The following is a 23,984-nucleotide window of genomic DNA, read 5'->3' on the forward strand; positions in this document are numbered from 1 at the left end:
TAATCCTTTATTGATGGAGATGGGAGCTCTATCCAAACAACTTGTCCACCTCAACAACCGAGTGACCCCATTACAAATGGCTGTCCTTGTACTAGTAGCTACTGTGTTGAACTTTTGGCGAATGTCCTCTCTGTCTCCCAAATAACTTATTTTTTATATTAAATAAAAATCATACTTCAAAAGAAACTTAACTTCCTCTACCATGTCCCCCTCTGTCTCCAGCATATTGCATGCCTATGTACATATTTTAAATTCTACTGCAATTTAATTCTTATATCTGCATGAATGAATGAGCGAGTGAATAAATAAACTTCTTTGTGCTTATACAATATGCCTTTTCAACCATGTCTGACGCTAAGGCTCATGTAAACTTAATTAAACAAAGGACATTGCCTACAACTGTCTTTCGATATTACATAGAACATATATCTGCAGATATATTTATTTACCTGTTTGTTTATTTAATTCAACTTAGATGAACTATAAACAGAGATAAATAGATATAGAATGCAATAATCTAACATTAAAGACTAGGAGGTTGGAATATGCCTTGCAAATCAGTTGTCAAGCAATTCGGAGTGGGAAGACAAATCCAAAGCATATGCTCAGATTCTTGACCTATCTTGACTGACACAGCTATGCATGAACAACCCAGTGACAGGCTCAGCAAAGCAGGCAGCACCAGGGAATTGCTATTGTCTGAGAGAGAAACTCAGGAACTGTCTGAAGGAACAGTCTGAAGCAAATATAAACATAAATGTGACTTATTTGCAGATGAACTGAGTTAGGATCACAAAATCCTAACTCATCCTAAGTCATATTTAGAAAATGGTTTCAGACAATATACACTCTTGAGATGATATTAATTAATGTGTTCTTCCTAACTCCTGTAGAGATCTGTAGCAACTTCATAGTAATAACCATGGTTTTGCATTTTCAATGTGACATAAAGGGTATCCTTACTGTCATTTAGTAGATGGTTAGATGATGCTCAAAGGTATTGTAAAACACACAAAAAATGGTCTATATTCCCATTATAGCATAAAATTTAGGAAAGAACAGTGTACTCTCACTTATTTAAGATACCATCGAAATAACATCCCCCAAATTGTAATTAATAAATTTTAGGACTATGTATTACATCTGTCCACTGGAATAGAATGCCTAGATAAAACTAAAATGAATCAAAATATATGTTAATCAATGTTCCCACATACATATGAATTTCAGTACTATCAGACTGATACTTTTTTAAAAAAATTCAAGCAAAGCTCATTTATGGCAAAACACACTGGTTGAAAAACTTAAAAACAAAACTCTTCCTTGAAGATTTTCCCCAAATTAAGTTATAATTATCCACTTGTAATTGGCTTTCTAGATATTTACCATCTATCTTAGTATTTATGAAGCAATCTTATCAACCCCCATTTTAAATTATAATGTCACTGAATTTTTGATGAAATCTCTCAATGTCTCACTTCTTGTCGAGTATGTGATATAGATTCTATGTTCTAATTACTCCAGATATGTTTTGTTTTGTTGTCTTGACCTTTTCTGTATAGTCCTTCATCAGTGGTGGGTTTCAAAAAAATTTCAAACCTACTCTGTGGGTGGGGCCTCCTTTGTGGGAGTGGCTTGCCGGCCATGTGTTTTGTTTTCTTTCTTTCTTTCTTTCTTTCTTTCTTTCTTTCTTTCTTTCTTTCTTTCTTTCTTTCTTTCTTTCTTTCTTCTTTCTTTCTTCCTTCCTTCCTTCCTTCCTTCCTTTCTCTCTCTCTCTCTCTCTCTCTCTCTCTCTCCTTCCTTCCTTTTGTCTCTCTGTCCCTTTTTCCTTTTTTCTTTCATCTCTCTCACACTTTTTCTTTCTTCTTTCTTTCTTTCTTTCTTTCTTTCTTTCTTTCTTTCTTTCTTCCTTTCTTTCTTCCTTTCTTTCTCTTTCTCTTTCTCTCTCTGTGTGACTCTGTGTATGTGTGTGTGTGTGTGTGTATGTGTGTGAATGGTGGGTTTCAAAAATTTTTGGAACCTCTTCTGTAGGTGTGGCCTGCTTTCCGGGTCCACTGGTGGAACCTCTTCTATCTGGTTCGGTAGATTTGACAAACCGGTTCTACTGAACTGGTGCAAACTGGTAGGAACCCACCTCTGTCCTTCATGTTCCTTCATGTTATAAGGCATGAACAACTGTTCAAGATAGAATAGAGACCAAAACATTCTTTTTCGTTTTATTTATCTGCTTTCAGGCTTAAGCTAATAAAACACAAATAAAGATTTTAAAACGCAGAACACCAATAAAACATAAATACAACATTTAAATTACAAAATTAAAACAAAACAAAATCCTGAAACAATTAATAACAAGAAAAGTATATCACTTTAACATTTTGAAGTCTAGTGCTAAACAAATTTTTTATTCCCAATGTATATTTAGCATAGAAAGTAAGGCCTATGGTAAAGTATTCTATCAATGTAGTCATGGCTGCATATATATGTATTATATGACAGAGAATATGAATATATTAATTTGCTTACATTCCACTGTGTATTTCAACCTTGAAAGAACTCAAACCATGCAAGGGGTATCTACATTTTTTTTCTTCCTGTAAAAATCAACACTGTAAATCAACATATGATTTCTATACAGAAGTAAATGTGAAAAATGTAGAGCCTGAAGAATGAATTTATGAAGAGTCTAAATAGCATATGGGCTTCCCTATGTTGTTACATTAGATATGAATATTGTGAACAGGTAAAGAGCACAATATAATAAATTTATTCTTGGCCTTGGGTAAGAAATTGGATACTTATTTAAGTTCTGTGCTCACTATTTGGTCTCTACTTTAAGAATGAAAAAAATCATGATCATTATTTCCAATCTTATATTAGCCTATGGGAAGTTATGAACCAATGCCCATATTTTTCTTATTAGTTTTTAAAATATCACTAATTGTGAGAAATATGTATATACAATACACACACACACATACAAGCAATGTAGAAGGTCAATGGACTTCATAAATGATTCTTCTAAGCCAAATGGAGTGTTTACAAACAATATCACATATAATATAGCCTAAAGGTAAACATACTGAATGTATTTTATTTTAAAACTTTCTCTGCTTACCCTAATAAAGAGAATTCTTTGTTGACTCATTATTAAGAAATTATCATTACCAAAAATGTGAGTGTAATATTGTTAAGCTGATTCTAAATCAGAATATTCAGCAGAAAATGAATACAAACAAATTAAAGTCATTTAAAAGAGTTAAATAAAGCAGAAGCTCTAATTGTCTGAGGCTTAAGTAAAAATGTGTAAAGCAGTTTCTAATGATTAAATTAAAAAAAATCACATAGAAACTCATTAACATGTTTAAGATAGAGGTGTCAATTTTGAATCTATATGACATTAGTAAAGTCTAGTCGTTTTGGGAAAATTTAAAATTCTGAAGATTTTGAATTAATTTGTCAATTTTGTCAATTTTAATAGATTTGTATGCCGCCCAATCCCGAAGAACTCTGGGCTGCTTACATAAAAGCAGTTTAAAAATATTAAAAAAGATTAAAACACAAGACAGAACGACTTAAAAACAAAACACAACATGCACTCAGTTTTAATGGGGCTGGAGTTCAATCAAGATCAACAGCCCCAGGCCTGCCAGAACAGCCAGGTCTTAACAGACTTATGGAAGGCCAAGAGAGTGGGGAGGGTCCAGATCTCAGGGGGTAGATCGTTCCAAAGGGCCGGGGCAGCAACAGAGAAGGCTCTCCCCCGAGGAGCCGCCAGACGGCACTGCATAGCCGACAGTACCAGTGCAGAGCCAGTGCAGTTCACGGAGGATAGGTGTAACATGGGTGTACCTAGGTACACCCAGTATCGCTCGTGCGGCTGCATTCTGGACCAATTGTAGTCTCCAAACACTCTTCAGGGGCAGCCCCATGTAGAGTGCATTATAGTAGTCGAGCCTTGAGGTGACAAGGGCATGAGTGATCATTTGGAGTGCCTCCCGGTCCAGGTAGGGCCGCAACTGGTGCACCAGGCGAACCTGGGCAAAAGCTCCCCTGGTCACAGCTGACAAATGATGTTCTAATGTCAGCTGTGGGTCCATCAGAACACCCAAGTTGCAGGCCCTCTCTGAGGGATGTAAGATTTCACCCCCAGGTTTAAAGGTGGAATATCTGGACTATTTTTTGGGGGGGCAGCATCCAAAGCCACTCAGTCTTGTCAGGGTTGAGCGCAAGCTTGTTCATTCCCATCCAGACCCTGACAGCTTCCAGGCACTGGCACATTACTTCCACCACTTCACTGAGTTGGCACGAGGTGGACAGATACAGCTGGGTATCGTCCGCATACTGGTGGTATTTAATCCTGTACCTACGAATGATCTCACCCAGCGGCTTCATGTAGATGTTAAATAGGAGGGGGGACATGACCGAGCCCTGTGGCACCCCGTATTCAAGGGGCCTAGGGGTCGACCTCTGTCCTCCGACCAACACCGACTGCGACCTGCCAGAGAGGTAAGAGGAGAACCACCGTAAAACGGTGCCTCCCACTCCCACCTCTTCCAGCCGCCGCAGAAGGATACCATGGTCGATGGTGTCAAAGGCCACTGAGAGGTCAAGAAGCACCAGGATAGAGGAATGCCCTCTATCCCTGGCTTGCCAGAGATCATCGGTCAGTGCGACCAAAGCAGTTTTGGTGCAGTAACCAGGCCTGAAACCAGACTGAAAAGGATCTAGATAATCCACTTCATCCAAGGTCCACTGGAATTGAGAGGTCACCACCTTCTCAACAACCTTCCCTAAAAATGGGAGGTTGGAGACTGGACAGTAGTTTTTAAGGACAGCTGGATCCAGAGCAGGCTTCTTGAGGAGGGGTCTCACCACCGCTTCCTTCAAAGGTTGCGGGAAAGACCCCTCTCGAAGCGAGGTGTTTACAATCCTCTGGATCCAGCCTCGTGTCACCTCTCTGCCGGTCGAAACCAACCAGAAGGGACAAGGGTCCAGTAGACAGGTGGTGGCACTCATTGCTCCCATGGCCTTGTCCACTTCCTCAGGAGTGGCAAGCTGGAACTCACACCACAAAGTTTGATCAAGGCTCTCCCTCGGCATCTCTGCTGGCACTGTCCAAGTGGAGTCCAGATCCGTCCGAATCTGAGTGACTTTGTCCGACAGAAACTGAACAAATTCCTCAGCTCTTCCCTGTAAGGATTCACTCGCATCCCTCCCTTTCAGGAGGGAGCGGGTTACCCTAAACAGGGCGGCCAGACAAGATTCTGCGGATGCAATAAGGGCGGAAAAATGTGCACATTTTGCCGCCCGTATCGCCTCTAGATAAGACCTAATAAAGGTTCTTAGTAGTGTTCGGTCGGATTCGGAGTTACTAGCCCTCCAGCATCGCTCTAGGCGTCTCTTTTGGCGCTTCATCTCTCGGAGTTCCTCGGTAAACCAAGGCGCCCTCCTGGATCCACTGCTGCGGAGAGGCTGCAAAGGCGCAATCCAATCTAATGCCCTAGCCGCTGCAGTATTCCAGGCAGCGACCAAGGACTCAGTTGAATTGTGGGCAAGGGAGTCAGGTATCTCCCCAAGCTCTATCTGAAATCCCAATGGATCCATCAGGTGCCTGGGGCGGAACCATTTAATCGGCTCCACCTCCCTGCGGTGGGGGAGTAGCTTCTGAAAATCAAGCCTCAGCAAGAAGTGATCTGTCCATGACAAGGGCGAGATCTCAATCCTCTTTAATTCCAGATCACGTCTCCACTGCTCCGAGAGAAACACAAGGTCGAACGTGTGTCCCACCACATGAGTCGGACCCTGAATTACTTGGGTCAAGTCCATGGTTGCCATGGAAGCCATGAACTCCTGGGCCCCATCAGAGCGTTCGCCAAGAGATGGCAGGTTGAAATCCCCCAGTACTATAAGTCTGAGGAACTCAACCGCCAGTCCAGCTACTGACTCTTGGAGTGCAGGCAGGGCTGTTGTGACGCAGCTGGGAGGTAGGTATGTCAGCAACAAGCCCACTTGACCCCCTATGTCCTACCTCACAAGGAGGGACTCACACCCGACATTCTCTGGAGCAGGGATCCTGTGAGGAACTAATGATTCCCGGATTATAACTGCAACTCCTCCACCCCTTCCCTGGTGTCGTGGCTGGTGGAGCACCTGAAACCTTTCTGGGCACATTTCTGAGAGGGGGACTCCTCCCTCATGGCCCAGCCAGGTTGCAGTAATTCATGCCAGGTCTGCCCCCTTGTCTAATAGTAAGTCCCGGACGAGGGGAGCTTTATGGACCACAGACCTGGCATTTAGGAGCAGCAGCCTGAGACCAGGGCCCTGATTTCCCATGTCACCTGGTTCCCGAGTTGAGCTATCAGGGCCGGAACAAGGGATCGCTGTGACGTAGCGAACCCTCCTTCCCTGGTAATGTCTAGCCCTGAAGCTCCCATCGTACCTGCCCCTCCCAGTCATGACCATAATGCTCCAGCCCGCTCCCATGCCCGTGGACCCCCCTCTATCTCTCAAGGCCCCCGCTCTACTCGGCAGGCCATTCAAATCAGACATTCTGGGATGAGAGGCGGATCCGGGCCCCCATCCACTTCTGCTTCCGCACTCAGTGGAGGGGGCTCCAGGCCGCACTCTCAATCCCCTCATACGTGCCAACCAGGCATTCTCCATATACATACCCCACAATAGCTTAAAAAGATACAACAATACAGTAAAAATAATTATGCTAATTTAAAAGAAAGTGGGATCATTCGCTCACAGGCATACACATACACTCCACATACCAAAGAAAAAAGAAGAAGGGATTGCGCAGATATTAAATTAGTGTTGAAATTGTGCAAGTAGATAGTTAGTCCATAGGGTGGGGACACACAGTCAGGTCGATGGCAGCGGGATGCAGAGGAAATAGTTTGTCTTCTCTCCCAGACAGCATGGTAGAGGGAGGCAGAGGTCTGGGCGGCCGAGATGGTGTCCCTAGAGTAGTGGTAGGCGGTAATATTCGGGACAGGGAGACAGGATTGAAAAATCTGGGAATCCAGGAGTTCAAAGTCCAGGGTCCAAAGTCCATAAGCAGTCCAAAGTCCATAGGCATAAGCAGGGAGAGCCAGATGGTAAAAATAATAAGGTGGAAAAGCTCTGCAGCCACAAAAAGGGCGAAGGAGAGGCCACAGCGTGGAGAATGTCCGTTTGAATGGAGTGGGGGGGGGCGCCCGGAGGGATCATAACGATGATACATAGAAACAGCTGTCCCCGCCGTCCAGTGCCACACAAAGCAACCAACCCACTCCGAGGAGACAGATGGCGGGTCGATGCAACTCTGAAGACTCCAAGGGCTCTCCCAATCGCAGAGAACAAGGACAAAGGCTGCCAGGACGCCGCAAGCCAAAATATGATGAAGAATGAGGGGGGGGGCCTGGGAGGGCCGTGGCGGCGGTAGCAAGGCCAGCCGCCTGATCCCATTCGGCGCCATCTGGACCAGCCACTCCCTCATTGGCAAGATAGTGTTAGCGCGCCCCAAAGGTTCTCCCGAATTTCCCAAGTCCAAAAGTAAAGTCCCAAGTCTAGAAATAAAGCCAAAAGGTGCCGGCGTTATTAAAAACCACCGGGAGTGGCGCCGTCAATGCAGCGCCGCCATCTTCGCTGTCAAAATGAGAGAAGACGCCACAGCGTCACACTATCACAATGCCTTTGCCACTGGTACTAATTAGTGTTGTACACATTTTTTTTCTTATTGCCATCAGTACACCTCACCAATCACCTCTTTTCAAACAAAGAACTTTTAAGAAGAGTGTGGGAATTGTTGGGCAGCTAAGAATGGGAGGATCCTACTGATCCTTCAGGATAAACAAGAATATGTAACTATGACAAGTCCAACAAAAACATAGACCATAAAATACAGACCATAAAACATATAAATAATAGAGTTGGAAGGGACCTCAGAGGTCTTCTAGTCAAACCCCCTACAGGAGACTCATACCATTTCAGCAGTGGTGTGGGATTCAAATAATTTAACAACAGGTTCTCTGCCCTAATGACCAGGTGGGTAGCCGGAGCTCGGTGGTCATGTGACTGGGTGGGCATGGCTGACTCAACGTCACCCACATCGAAGGGCGCTTCACCTTAGCTGTTCCAATGTAATAAGGGTTAACCAGAGAGGCAGTTTCTGTAAGCAGGGAAATAAAGATTAGGCTAGAAACAACACCAGAATGTTTCCTTCCTGCCTTTCTTACAGGATTAGCCCTATAAAGTGGGATAAAACAAAATGAGATTTCTTCTAACAACCAGTTCTCCGAACTGCTTAGAAAGTTAACAACTGGTTCTTCCAAATAGGTGCGAACCGGCTGAATCCCACCACTGCATTTCAAGAATTTCAGCATTTCAGACAAATGGTTGTCCAGTCTCTTTTTGAAAGCCTCCAGGGATGGATCACTCACAGCTTTTGAAGACAAGCTATTCCATTGTTTGATTTCGCTTACCATTAAGAAATTTCTCTTTAGGTTGCTTCTGTCCTTGGTTAGTTTCCAACCATTGTTTCTTGTCTTACCTTAAACTAAACATACACAATTCTTGTAACTGTTCTTCATATATTATATTTTATTCTTTTGTCAGAATTTACTTTTCTTTGTAAGGACATTTTGTGTTTTAGGAATGGGAATTATAAGAGAATAAGAAAGGACAAATTGATCTCAGCAAGTTTATTTTTTGTCTACGATTATGTTTTATTGTTTGTCTTTTTTTTAAATGCAGTTTACATTTTATCTTAAAGACATACCACTAAATTTTTCTTCTGAGATGGGCTACGAACTTTACGACTGCGGTAAGATCTTGTAGCATAAAGTTGGATGTTTTTCAGAGTTTTTATTATTCACTTGGTAGATCACACTGACAAATATGATTGAAAATAAATGAAAATGTACAGAAAAGTAAGACAAAATTTAATTAGAAAAGAAACAAATCATTCAGTGGTATAAATTCAGTCTTGCTCAATAATGTTTTATATAAACCCAGATGTATCAGATTATTACAAGCAAGAGAAAGAAACAGTGTATATAAAGCTAATTAATGTTTTAAAACTCACAGTTATTTTTAAAATATGTATGTTTAAAGAAACTTTATTGTTGATAAATCTGTGCTGGTGGAAACAGAGAAGAAGAAATGACTTTGGTAAATTGATACTTGGGAATATTTCTGTCTTACACTTTTAAAATGCCTTCTTCCTGATGGCATTTCTTTTAGAGTCTCATCAAATTGTTATTTCCGCACAATCAGTTATAGCAGACAGTGCATTGTTAAACTCTTATAATGTGCCTTGGGTGGAGTTTAAGGTATGAATTTTATCCTAATATTCATTTTGAAATGCCATTGCCATGGATGTATAACTTATTATTTTAATACACTATATGCCTATTTAAAAATAAGAGAAAAGTTTTAGAAAAAGCGCTTCCATATGGCTTAATCAGTGGAAGTGGGGCATTTTACATAAAATTCAAATTATCTCAAGCAATGATTTTATGTAAAACACATAATGCAATATTCCTCTCTTGCCCTCCCTTTCCCTCCTTCAAATTTTCTGTTCCATAGTCAATGGGAAAAGGGACAAGTTACAGAAGACATGGGGGAAAAGTCTTTTCCATTTCTCAATGGCTATAAATTAGTAATTAATGTGACTGATAAAATCATTTACCCCACTAATGTTTCAGCAGTATGCCAGCATGGGTAGCTTAAGACATGACATTGCTTGAGGCAAAAACAAAACAAAACCCCAAGAACCATCGCAAAGTGTGTAGACTATGGAATAATTTTCAGTTGAGACTGCTCCTCTCTTATTACTATTTAGGAAGTGCACAAACTGTTCAGGTTGCCATATATAAACTTAGAAATTTTTATGTTTTAAGAATGGCAATTACATTAGTAGTGGCCTATATTTTTAAGAATGCATAGAGGTTGTGTGCGCTGTAGGATTAAAAGAATAAAGGAAAATTCCACACAATAATCTCCTAATCAAGCATTTACAGATTAACTAATGCCTTTTGTTTGCCAGTTGTACAAATAGCCGTTTTGACATGTGTATCATAAATCTGAGGCGCAACAAATATAACAACATCAATGTCTATGTGTTTCTTGGTTCAGTTCCAAGGATAACACAATATGACAAGGTTATTAACCCTGTTGACACATTCTGAACAATAATAATTTTCATACAGATACCACCATAAAATTTTTCCAGAACAGCTATGATGAAAATATTTGTTAATTGCTCGTGCTTGCCTGACCTGAATGAATCATTTCTTGCTGACAGGAATAAATGGAAACATGACAAAATATCTCATTAACTAACTACCGAGAGTAAGATTTCTTCTGCTCCTTAACATACTTCAGAAGCCCTTGTCAACCTTTGGTCATTATTTTTATTTATACTTTTGTGAGCAAGACATTGATTTACAATATAAAATTCCCAATGTTTTAACAATATCTTTATAACATTTTCTAGAGAATTGGAAGAAATCCAGTAGTTCTTGTTTCTTTATCATTGGCAAACAACACCAGATGTTGAACTCATTTGGGAATTGGTAAATTAATAGATTTTGAGACTCGTTTCTATAAAGTATGCTCTGACCTATGTTGTTCTTGAATCTTGACTATTTTGACATTATCTCTAGAGAGGGAAAAACCATTGTCAGCAATCTCAAAACAGACTTACAGGTTACTTGTTGTATTAAAAGGTTGATCCATCCTATAAATCTCAAAAGAAACTTACTGAAGAAGTTTTAGACCATAACAAAAAGTCATCCAGTCAGCTTAAAAAAGTGATGAAGAAACTCAATCTTTATATATACATACACTCACATATATTACTGAATATTGTGTACTTAACTCAAAAAGTGTTCAACTTGTCTATTCCATAAAAAATCAGATATATAGAAAATAATATTATCAAATCCTTTTCCATAATAAAGCTTCACTTGTGGATTGATCTGTCTCTCTCTCCGTGTGTCTGTCTATCCATTTGTCTATATATTTATCTATCTTTGCAATTGCACAATGTATGTTTTATTTTTGTTCGTTTGTTTATACTATATTTGACCTCAATAGGAAAATGCATATAATCTGTACAAATGCTAAATTGCTGAAAATTCCTTATGCAATTTCATTTTATGGTAGTTAGTTTTGATGCACTCAGAAACCAAAATATTTTAAGGTATCTTTTTAAATTCACAATTATTTTTTCCAACAGGACACAGTAAGATCTTATTAACATGACCTGTTGTTCCAATACAAACAGAGTCCATAACCACATTTTGAGAATAGGAACACATAACATAATGCTCAGCTTGCCCCCAGCTTATTACAAAGGCAATCTCTACCCACTTTTTATTGCTTTAGTTAAAAAAGTCATGTTTTGAAACTTATGGCTGCAGTTAGTCATCTGCTCCTTATTTCCTTATATTTAAATGCCTGTGTTCCAATTAGATACTGTTTATTATAGCAGGAATCATCTTTTCTCTCTGGTTACTCTCTGCTGCCTTACCATTTCATCTTTAACTGCTGGATCAGTAAAACAGTAGGTTATTGTTGTTGTTTTAATTTTGACAGATTCACTTTTAGAATGATAACGGACTAGACTTTATTTTATGTTAGGTAAAGGAAAAGGCTCCCCTTGCACACATGTGCTAGTCGTTCCTGACTCTAGGGGATGGTGTTCACCTCCGCTTCAAAGCCAAAGAGACAGCATTGAACAAAGATATTTATGTGGTCATGTGGCCAACATAACTAAACACCAAAGGTGCATGGAACACTGTTACCTTCACTCCAAAGGTGGTTCCTATTTTTCTACTGCATTTTTACATGGTTTCGAACTGTTTGGTTGGCAGAAGTTGGTACAAGTAACAGGAGTTCACTCCGTTACGCAGCGCTAGGGATTCAAACAAGCTCAGCAGCCACTGAGCCACTGCGTCCCTAAGAATGTCATAAACTTTCTTTATTTTAACTTATCTCAGAACAGAAGACAAGTATAGATAGTCCTTGCTTGCCAACTATTCATTTAATGACTGTTTTAAGCCCCAATGTCACTGAACAAGTAGTACTTATGACCAGGTCTCAAAGTTATGGCCATCATAGTGCCCATACAATCATGTTATTGCAATTTGGTCACTTGGCAACTAGCTAGCATTTATGACAGTTTGCACATATGACTGGTCAGATGATTCCCCATTTCTGACCTTTCCTGCCAACTTCCCATAAGCAAATTCAATGGATATAAAGTTGATTTGGTAAGTCCTTTTCACCTTCCTGCACTCATACCCTGCTGTAGTACCCACTCTTCTCAACCTTTCTGCACTCACACCCACACCACAAAAGGGCTTCCAAACCCTCCCCAGTCTTCTTCAAACTCATGAGAATCCTGTGCTGGCTATCTCAAGGACCCCTGGCTTTGCCATTTCCTTGACACTATCGTCCCCTGTGGTGAAACACTTAGAATTGGCAATTTTGTAATTGAAGTTTTGAGGATTGGACTATTAGAAAAAGATTTATAATGAATAAAGATTATCACACACATCACAGCTACTTATAATAAATGTAAGAATATCATATCTTATGTACATATATTTATCTGAAATCTTCTTCCTTTTTGGACAAAAAATAACAATTGCAATAATGCAAACATGTTGAAATGTATTTATACAAGCCCAGCTCTAGAGCTTTGGGGTTATTTAAAAAAAAAGAAATAGGCATACATATAACTATGCACACACTGACACATAAAATAATTTCTTCATACCATTACTATTTAGTACCCCCCCCCCAATATTATTTGTATAGTCAACTGAAACAATGTGTGTGTGTGTGTGTGTGTGTGTGTGTGTGTGTGTGTAGCATATTTTATTTTGACATTTACATCTGCAATCATAATAACAGCTATACTTTTAAAGGTTTTATATTTCATACACACTAATCACATACACACAAAGTTTTTTAAAGTATACCTTGCTATTATAAATGCAGATGTAAATGTCAACATATGACATGTAATGCAGAATTATATGCCTTTCATGATAGGACTCCTAGCATTTATTTTTCATAATTCTATTTTGTCAGAACAATTTTGAATAGACAAACAAGCATGCTTTCTGAAAATTGAAATGAAAATAATATCAAAGACATTTAGCAGAAGCATTTAAACCCTCTTTTGTTCTATATGTGAAACATCTCAGTTCTTAACAATCATTTTCTTACAACAAAACTTAAAAAAATTATTTATATAATTACTAAAAATTTTAATGTCTTCAAAGAATGACAATGGAGTGACATTATTGCAATCTCTAGTATTTGAGGGGCTGCCGCAAGAAAGATGGGAGTTGATGTATTTTTCAAAATATATGAGGGCAGGAGAACTAGTTACAGGTGGAAGATTATCAAAGAGAGATCCAATCTAGAATTAAGGAAAGAATTCCTGACAGCGAGTACAATTTATCAGTGGAACAGATTGTCTCCAGAAGTTGTAGATACTCTATCATTAGAAGTTTTTAAAGAGAAATTGGACAACTATTTGTCCAGAATGGCATAGGCTTCCTGCTTGACCAGGGATTGGATTAGAAGACCTCCAACCCTGCTATTCTATGTTCTGTTGTCCATGAATTGCTTTAATATCTATATTAAGTAAATTGGATAAACAAAAATTTACATAACTTAACTACAATAAAGTTGGGAAATCAAAAAGCTATTTGTATTCATTTACAATAGTCAGTAATACTCTTTATAACTTCAGTTATACCAGAGGTCATGCACTTTTGTAACAATAAAATATGGGAATTGTAATGAAGTCCCTTTCAGATTTTGGCAGATATTAAAGGAAATGTGAAACTACTAAGAGGGTAATGCTTATAAGGAATTATCCTTTCCTTACTCCCTACAAATATAAACTCTTCTCCTTACAAATATAAATCTTGCTAAGAGTTAATAGCAATGCTAGCTTTAGTGATAAAATTCAATTGCGAAGAGATGGAGTAAGCATATAGAAAATATCAAAATATAAATCTTATCAATGCTAATCACATCAATGCAATCAGAACTGAACATCACTTTGTGAACTTGGCTAGACAATGACTCTGTACCTATATTGCCAGATATATTGTAAAAATCCTTATTCTGATATTTTATTTCTATTTCTAGATATCACTCAATGAAAATGTGAGCTGGATAGCAAATTTTTAAATCAGTCTCTTTACAAGCCTTTGCTTATTCTTCTTTGAACCTTCTTATCAGTCTGGCCTTGAGCCCAGTCAATTTGATCACAAAACAGTCAGAAGCAGATCCTCCACTGAGCTACAGTTACTAAGAGTGGCATTGGGCCTTCCAGAAACTGAATCTAGGCCTTCTAGTAGTTCCTTAGACCTATCAGAAGCACATGCAAACTTTGGTGAGTCAGGTTTCATAGGCTGGATTTGACTGAATGCTAGTGGTCATAATGGACGAATCAGTAAAGGAACATGCTTGAACAAATGACCGAGGAACACACTGAATTCTTTGAATCACTTATTGACAGGGACAAAATTCATTCTTTTCATTATGCTTTAAATATTTGAAACTCCATGATTTCAATTTTACTTCTCAACAGATCACATCCATTCTTGGTCTAGAGAAAATCTGTCACTATCTGGAATATCTAAAGTGTGAGAGACTTAAATTAAGACAATTCATCTCAAACTCTTTATTGTTTGAGAGAGCATTTGGGGATTACTACAGCAATTTGACAGGATGTTTTGTCAAGTGCCTTAGCTGGTCTCTGAAATTATGAAACAAAAGAACACTTGACTCTAATAGGGTTCCAACATTTTACCAAAAAAGCAATTTCATATCTAGAAGTTTTGGTACACAGTTACTCCTGGATGTGCAGGTAGAATCCACAGACAAAGAAGTTTTCATACAGATTCAACATTTATAGTCCTGTTTAGTTCTTGTAACAATAATTTATCAGTACTGCAATGAATTACTGCAGTGCACTTTATAAAGTGAACTGTCTGGAGACCACCTGTAAGCTACAATTTGTGTAGAACATAGCAGCATCAATACGAGCGGAAGAAAATATCTTGTACTGAAGCTAGCTTACAATATCACTGCTTTTTCTTAGACATATTTTTTCTACAATTTTCAGGATTTTTTTTTGTTTGGTTTTCAATGTTTACTTTGGATGGTTTCCAAACATGAAGATATCAGATTCATAACCAGTTAATTAGAGAAGAAAAAAATAACCATGTTTTCAGTAATTCAGGCATATGGAATACAATATTTACACATTACTTTCCTAGCCTTGCTTTTATTTATGTCTCATCTATTTATAACTATATTGGCACTTTTTGCTTAAATACTTCTAAATTAAATCAAATAAATAGGATTTGTTCTATATTTTGTACTTGTGCTTATAATTTGAAAGAATGTAAACCATTAGTAAAATAAAATCTGTATATCAGATTTTGTCCAGCATTTGCCATATATAATTTTGCAGTGCCTTGAGACATGTATAGAAGGGTAGAATAAATGACAATTATTGAATTACTCATCCTGCTAGGAAAGTCAAGCAGTTTGTATAAACTTTTATTGGCCTTGAAATCACATTTATTCCCTCATACTATTTTTAAAAAATGGATTATTTTTTTTAAAAAACAAGGATTGTAATATATGAAATAATAATGTCTTAGCAATATTAATTCAAGAGTGAAGAAAGGCAATAGAAATTGTGGCATGACCTATACAGCACATTGGTTTAGAATGTGAACGACAAAATAAGGATAAATAAATATAATATGATTAGGACAAGAATAAAAGAATACCATCTTTGTTATGTTTTCAATTACAAAAATGTGTTGGGAGTGTAATTCTATATGAAAGACATCTAGCATTGTTAATCAACCATAATATTAAAAAAAATATTTCTTTTCTGTGGATTTTTTTTAAATGAAAAAAGTGAGAAGAAAATGGCAGAGTTACTATTCAAACAAGTACATTTCATAAGCAATCCCTGACAATTTACTCATCTAGCCTAGTGTTGATAATCCCTTTGGCTTCTTAGTAGGTTAGTGATTAGAATATTATTTGAACCTAGCATAGAAAGGTTCAAAACAGGACCCAGTATCTTACTTAATCCTAACCCCAAAGAGTTAGACAAACATTGAAAAAAGTAAACAGGATTTGGGAACAGAGCGGAAAAAAAGTAGTTAATCAATGTTGGAATATCAATGATGACCGCCCCTGAAAATAGCAAGGTCAAGAAACAGAGCTACCACAATTGCCAAAAATGCTTTTTATTATTGTAAGACAGAAGAACAGAATCTTGAAAGCTTCTTAGAATTTCTTCTCTCCCCAAAATAACAAACAAAATTGAAGCTACAGAAGTGTAAAACCACATTTTTTATTCATGTAATCTGGTTGTAAGAATAATAAAATCACACAGATGGAATATATTGGGGGTCTAAAGTCAAGCACAAAAACAGCTAGAAGTTCAGTCTCTGAAGGTGAGGAGTGAAAACAAGCACACACTATACTTCTGTACAATTGATGCACTCTTGGAAAATTCTTATTAATGGGATTTCTCCCTCTCAAAATTCAACCAGATTCTCCCTAGACTCCTCCTCCTCCTCCTCCTCCTCCTCCTCCTCCTCCTCCTCCTCCTCCTCCTCCTCCTCCTCCTCCTCCTCCTCCTCCTCCTCCCTTCTTTATAATAACTCTATAAAAGTACCAGGGGTCAGATACAGACAAGATATACAAACAAAGAAATTAATGTACACATTTTAAAAATACACATATGCTGTGATGCTGAGCAAAATCTTGGTTTGTTTTGAAAATCATTGTCTGAGCTATATTGCTTAGGAACAGTTTTGACATTATTTAAATTGAATGAGCACAGTATCTCCAACAGGAGTCATGGAGAATGAAACATGCCAATAAAGAAAACCACACAAAATCCCTGGGTTGTCTGAAAATAGCTTTGGTGGCTTTCCAGACCAATTGGGAGGACCATTAACTTTAGTTAAAGGTTAAAAAGATAGTATCAAGCTGTAGCTTTCAAGGAGACCAAGTCATTTTTCAAACATAAGGCAACATTCTTCAAGGATCTTGGAACTGCAAGAAGCTCTAATGATTTAGATTGAATAACTTCAAGGATGGCAAACTCTCTAAAGTACAGATCTGAATATTGTAGAGAAGCTAAGAAATTACTTTGGCTACAAAGATCTTGCAAAGCTGCAGGATTAAAGTAAGCTTACTTTGAATGGAAACATCTTAGGATAGCTGAATTCAGAGCAACACTTTACAGATATACAAATATTGTTTCTAGGAAAAGTGGAGTTTGTAATAAGCAATCCAGCATATTTTTTACCGAACACCTACTTGATATTATTAATAATATTTTATCAGTTGCAAATTTTACATTAGTTTTATGCAAATACAAAGTCATTAGTTTACTGATAGTTTATTACAAGTTTTTTTCTCTGACCAAAAAGAGGCACAATCTCATTTACCCTGGAAATAGACCTGACATTCAGTTTAACATTCTGGTGCTTATTCTTGCTTATGTGGCATCAAGAATATGTGCCTTGTTTTTCATTCTATAATTGCTCTTGTATTGATATGCTACTTCCTTGTTTTTTATGCTTCATTAAAAGTCCAAGGTAAGGTAGACTGAAATAATTACTAGCCTTTCTCCAGAGGTCCCACCTTCCTAAAAAAAATATCAGGATGCATGGAAAGACAAAGATATTGCTCTGAGATAGTAATATAATATAAATATCAATGCTACCATCTGTCACATCTCAGCAATAAAGACCCAAAACAGAATTTAAAAATTAAAAGCTTCCTTTTCTATTCTGGAAAAGAAAAACACTTTTGGCACCATATTAATTACTCAGTTACTAGGTGTTAGCATTACAGAGAATAAATCTGGAGTCACAAAGTACAGCCCAAAGGTCCATAAGTACTCTATTTGTGTTAATTACACTTTTAGACCTCTTTGTGCAAGCCTTTTGAAACAGAATTCTATTCATACAGAGAAAATAGCCTTTTTTTGACACAAATATAGAGATGCTTAAGTAAGTACCTTGTTTCTTTCATTAGCCATCAAGTAATAAACTGAAGTTTTTCGGAGTGGGTGGACAAAATAAAGTTAAATAAATACAATTAACCTGTTTTTTTTTTGTTTTACACAAAGAAACAGTATACAGTATGCATAAGGTGACCAGATTTTCAGATTGGTAAAGAGGGACACCATTGATGGGGGGGGGGGGTTTGATTAAAAATTTTATTTTTTGTCAAAAGGTCACCCCAGGACACTGAAACCAGCATAAATACGAATCTGTTGCCAAACAAAATTTTGATCACGTGACCATGAGGATGCTGCAATGGTCGCTAAGTGTGAAAAATGGTTGCAACGGTCGCTAAGTGTGAAAAATGGTCATCAGTCACTTTTTTCAATGCCATTGTAACTTTGGTCACTAAATGTTTTCCCCCTCCTCGAGACTCCTCACTTCTTCCTTCATTCCTCTTGCTTATCTACCTTCACCTTTTCTGTCTTCTGCTCTTTCCCTCTCTTCCTTCCTTTCTCCTTCCATCCTCTCTTCTTTCCTCACTCACTCCCTTCCTCCTTTTTTCTCTTCCTTCCTCCTTCCATTCTTTCAGCTTCATTTCTTTTGCCTATCTACCTTCTCTGTCTTTCTGCTCTTTCCATTTCTCTCTTCCTCTTCGCTTCTGTTCCTTCCTCCTTCCCTCCTTTCCTATTTCTTCCTTCTTCCTTCCTTCTGCCTATCTACCTTCACCTTCTCTGTCTTTCTGCTCTTTCCCTGTCTTCCCCTTTCCTCCCTCCCTCCCTTCTTTCCTTTCTAGTTCCATCTTTTCTTCTTTCCTCTCTCCCTCTTTCTTTTTTCCTTCCTTCCTCCTTCCTCTTGCCTATAAACTTTATCCTCTTTGTCTTTCTGCTCTTTCCCTCTCTTCCCCTTTTCTTCCTACCTCCTTCCCTCTTTTCTCCCTCCCTTCTTCTTTTTCTTCCTTTCTTCTTCCATCTTCCTCCTTCTCCTTCCATTCTTTCTCCTTCCATCCATCTTTTCTCCTTCCATCTTCTCCCCCCTCCCTTCTTCTTTTCCTTCCCCCCTCCCTCCTTCCTTCCTCTCCTTCCCTTTCTCGCACAGAGGAAGGGGAGGGGGCTTTCTAGTTGCTTTCACAGCATAATTTCTTTATCTAACTTTAAAAAAACAGTGTGCAAATCAAACGAGATTTTTGTAACCTGCGAAACACCAAGTTATTATCTTCTGTTGTTGTTACAAATTCGCAGCTACTCCATTCTTTCCGATAGGGAACTGCATTTCCCAAGATGCCTCAGGTCCTCAAAGCGCTGAACGCGGTTTTGCAATTGACTCCAGCGAGGCCCGGTAGCCGTCGGCTGGGGTGGCTGTCAGGGTGCTGCGGAGCAGACACGCCGTTTGTTTCTGCTTCCAGCAATCGAGACGGACGAGGGAAGCGACTGAAACGGCCGCTGGCCGCAGGAGAACGAGGTGGCTGCCGGCCGTTTCACCTTGCGCAGAGAACTTCCACTCGGTCCCAGAATGATGAGCCAGCCCAGCGAGCTAGCAGCTGATGGGCGGGGGAGCGAGGGAGCTGCGAGCGCCAAAAAAGTGTTTTTTTTTAAGAACCGTGCGAGACGCGGGAAAATTTATGAAAAGACGTGCCTGTCCTGCCAAATGCGGGACATCTGGTCACCCTAAGTATGCATAAGGTAAAGGTAAAGATTCCCCTCACACATATGTGCTAGTTACTGATACTAGAGGCCGGTGCTCATCTCCGTTTCAAAGCCAAAGAGCCAGTGCTGTCCGAAGACATCTCTGTGGTCATGTGGCCAGCATGACTAAATGGCAAAGGCACATAGAACACAGTTCCCACCAAAGGTGTTCCCTATTTTTCTACTTGTATTACATGCTTTCGAACTGCTAGGTTGGCAGAAGCTGAGACAAGTAACAGGAGATCACTTCATTATGCGACACTAAGGATCCCCAGCACCACAGTATTCATAATTTCAGCCAAAAGGTTTAGTCTGGGTATTATTTTTCTTTGAGCTGAAAAGCGATGTTTTCTTTTCCCAAATTTAAGCAAAATATTAAATTCATTCTAAAGATCTCCTAATTAAGCAAACTACATGACAATTTTAACTTTTCCCTGATGAAACATCTGTACCTACATGGTGAATATATACAAATCTGTCTGTTTTGGAGAATTTCAACTTATATAATGATCTTAAATATTAATAATGTCTTGGGATATTGTAATTTTTTAAAAAAATATGCAAATACCTCATAGCTAAAATAATTTGGTGGTTCACAATGATAGGATAACCTGATTTTAAGATAGCAATAGCTGTTGGAAGAAGAAAAGATGTGGAGAACACCCACAAATTCTTTTAAAAGTTAAAGTAGCTTCTGTCATTAAATATTCATTCTTATTTGCTATTTCAATGATGAATTGTAAGAAAACAAATTTAAGGCATAGTTTAAACCCTCCACAGCATTACCAAGCTATTTTGTCTGACTTCCAATCTCTCTGTGCCCACAGTTGAACTGCTTTGGCTTATCAAAATTACTGTCTTCTCCAGATGGTTCTCTCATATGCAGTAACAGCTAGAAGGTGAAACATAGCAGTGACCACTGTCAGGCTTAGCAATTTTCTGTATTATAGAAATGTCTATCATGGGAATTTTTTCCCCTTCTATCTTCTCCCCACTCCCTCAGTGCTGTCCTGTCTCCTCTCTGACAGTTCTGTTTTCACGCATGCTGTGGGAATATTACCATTTTCTGCTTCTTCTTCTTTTTTTTATCACTGTAAGTGTTGTCAGATTTGAAGCTTTGCAACCATGTTTTCTATGGTGGTTTTACTTAGGTGAGCTTTCTTTTTGGCAGATGTGGGAAAGTTCATTTCAATTATTTCTTTTTTTATAATGTTTTTAAGAATGGGAATGCTTTTTTTGAACCAATATATTTCTTTCCTCAAATCTGAATACATGTTATATACTGCAGTTGTTGATAGGGTTTGTGTGACTTTTTCGTAGTTCTGATTTCTTAATTTGATATTAAGAAATATGATGCTTATTTTCATTTGTATTCTTATTTCAAAGTATGTGGTGAGGGAGAGGCTGAAATTGTAAAAAATATAATTCAGCTTGTTTTCTATTATAAAAATTAAAAGGTCTATTTAATACTATTCACTTTCATTTACAAATCATAATGTCTTGTAAAGAAGAATAGAAAAGATGTACAGAGAGAAGTAGAAATTGCATATGGCCTTTTCCAAGATATGTGTATTTTAGATTTTTGTTTTGTTGAACATACAAGAATAAAATTTCAACTCTTGATAATATAAAACAAATATTTTTTTTACAACAATCTTTCTGCTTCTGCATGGACTATCACTCTTATGTATAATGGAACACTACACTAATTTAATTTCATTACATTTTTTATTTATTTATTTGCTTCAATAATTTTAATGTACTTCTCTTGATTCCCTCTGTTTTATATTCTAGTATTAACATGAACTATTGCAGAGTTATTTTGTTTTTATTTTTTGCTTTCATGCCTAACTGTAAACATTTCCTTTTGGGGAAATGTAACAATTCCAAGTTAAAGAAACAATACATTTTACATTTTCAAAACTGACCCAACAGTATTCTTGTTTTAATTATACAATTTGCCCTATTTATCTAACAGAACTTGTAGAACTGAACTATGCAGAAGTAATACAGGGTCATATACTCTGGCCCCACTGCAATGAAACTTTTGCATTTAAGTGCATTTTTGTATCAACTCTTCAGATTTAAATCAAATTTTTAGATCTGAAAAGTATCTAGATATGTTCATATAACCATTTAAATAAATAGTTGTATTGAGTATACCAAACAAGTAATTTTTCTTCTCTATTTTATGTTCATATCTGTAAAATGATCCATAATAAGCATTACTTTGTCATTTACATTTATATTTTTCAGAGTATAAGATGTACCTTTTTCCCTCAGAAAAGATGCTGAAAATCTGGGTGTGCCTTATACACTGAATACAGCATTTTTGCCTCCTGAAGCACCGCCCCTTCACCAAAATGGCCATGCAGAACCTGTAGAAGGGTTTCAGGGAGCTCCTGGTGGCTGGGGAGGGCAGAAATGAGTGAAAATGGGCCATTTTTAGTCAGTTTTGCCCTCCTCAGCCCCCAAGAGTACTCTATAAGGCTCCTAAAGTCTATGCATGCATTTTTTTTGACAAAAACTGGCCTGTTTTCACAAAAAACAGGCCGTTTTTGCTCATTTGGGGGGGGGCACTCCCCAGGAGCACTCTGCAAGCCCCCCAAAGGCTATTCATGCCTTTTTTTAAAAAAACAAATGGGCCCATTTTCACAAAAACAGACCAGTTTTGGGAGGTTTGCAGAGTGCAAAAACCTTTTTTTTTAATTTGCCTCTTCAAAAGCTTGGTGCATCTTATACTCCAGTGCATTTTATACTCCAAAAAATATGGTATTTTTAGAAACATATGCGATTTACACATGTCTTCTATTAAGCCACTGTGATAGTCTGTTCACATACTGATAACGTTCAATTAATAAGTTGGGAAATTAGCACCTGTGCGTTTCTTAGTTATTTGAAAAAAGAGTTGCCTGCTCTTCAGTTCATAGAAGATTATTAGGAAAATACTGAAAAAAATCTTCATCCTAATGAACTAAAGTAAATTGGCTTCTAAAGTGAAAGGAATGCAGCTGCTGAGATTTCTGTACTTAATCCATACCATTTCAATAAATCTTGTTAATTAAGTCTTTGTGGGATTTTTTTTTTCAGATAAGTTTTCAAGATTCTGAAAGGTATAAAGAGCTAGAGAGCTCTTTTATTTTGGAAATTGGAAGCACAGGTATGGTTTTTCAACCCCAGTAGATCTAGCAAAATCTTACTTTCCCATGACCACTTCCATGATCATAAGAACCTAATATGACAATGGAATACCACATTATTTAATGCAAGATTGCTGAAAAATATGTAGGATATTTTAAGGAATGTATCCTGGAGAGATCTGTAACTGCGCATCGACAGAATTTGCATTCCAACCCTTAATATGATTTTATTTGTACTTTACTATGTTGAAATCCATTATACACTATTTATGAAACTCCCTTAAATTGCACTTGTATGTACTAAAAATAAAAAAGTGCATAGTACTTTTCTACCTCTGCTACAGTGGTGGGTTTCAAAATTTTTTAGAACCTATTCTGTAGGTGTGGCCTATTTTGTGGGCATGGCTTGGCGGTCATGTGACTGGGTGGGAGTGACCAACTTGTAAAATGTGATGAAACTCATTTAATAACACTCTTGCTTAGCAACCAAAATTTTGGGCTCAATTGTGATCATAAGTTATTTCTTTTTCTTTCTTTCTTTCTTTCTTTCTTTCTTTCTTTCTTTCTTTCTTTCTTTCTTTCTTTCCTTCCTCCCTCCCTTCTTTCTTTCTTCTTTCCTTCTTTCTTTCTTGTGTCTCTTTCTCTCGTCCTCTTTCTTTCTTTACTTCCTTCCTTCCTTTCACTTCTTCTTTCTTTCTTTCTTTCTTCCTTCCTTCCTTCTTTCTTGTGTCCTCTCCCTCTTTCCTTCCTTTCTTCTTTCCTTCCTCTTTTTTCCTTCCTTCCTTCCTTCCTTCCTTCCTTCCTTCCTTCCTTCCTTCTTCCTTCTTTCTTGTGTCTCTCTCCCCCACTTTCTTTTTTCCTTTCTTCCTTCCTTCCTTCCTTCCTTCCTTCCTTCCTTCCTTCCTTCCTTCCTTCCTTCTTTCTTGTGTTTCTCTCTCTCCCTTTTTCTTTCTTTCCTTACTTCCTTCCTTCCCCTTCCTTTCTTGGCTCTCTCTCTCTCCAACATTCTTTCTCTTTTTCTTTCTTTCTTTCTTTCTTTCCCTTTTTCTTTCTTTCTTTCTTTCTTTCCCTTTTTCTTTCTTTCTTTCTTT

General features: G+C 37.9%; 1 protein-coding gene across 1 annotated transcript; it reads right to left on the bottom strand.

Moving 5' to 3' along the window:
* Positions 1-466: 466 nt before the first annotated feature.
* LOC148043836 (uncharacterized) lies at positions 467-6,297 on the bottom strand. The gene is made up of 2 exons (XM_087723950.1): positions 4,710-6,297; positions 467-480 (listed from the first exon to the last, which is right to left on the bottom strand). Exons 1-2 carry the CDS (start codon positions 5,842-5,844, stop codon positions 467-469), a joined length of 1,149 nt encoding a protein of 382 aa, XP_087580076.1. The 5' UTR covers positions 5,845-6,297.
* Between the last annotated feature and the right edge of the window lie 17,687 nt (positions 6,298-23,984).

The sequence above is a fragment of the Thamnophis sirtalis genome, unplaced genomic scaffold, assembly GCF_051295495.1.
Source record: "Thamnophis sirtalis isolate CommonGarterSnake01/CBP01778 unplaced genomic scaffold, rThaSir2_p1.2 scaffold_10, whole genome shotgun sequence".
Lineage (NCBI taxonomy): Eukaryota > Metazoa > Chordata > Lepidosauria > Squamata > Natricidae > Thamnophis > Thamnophis sirtalis.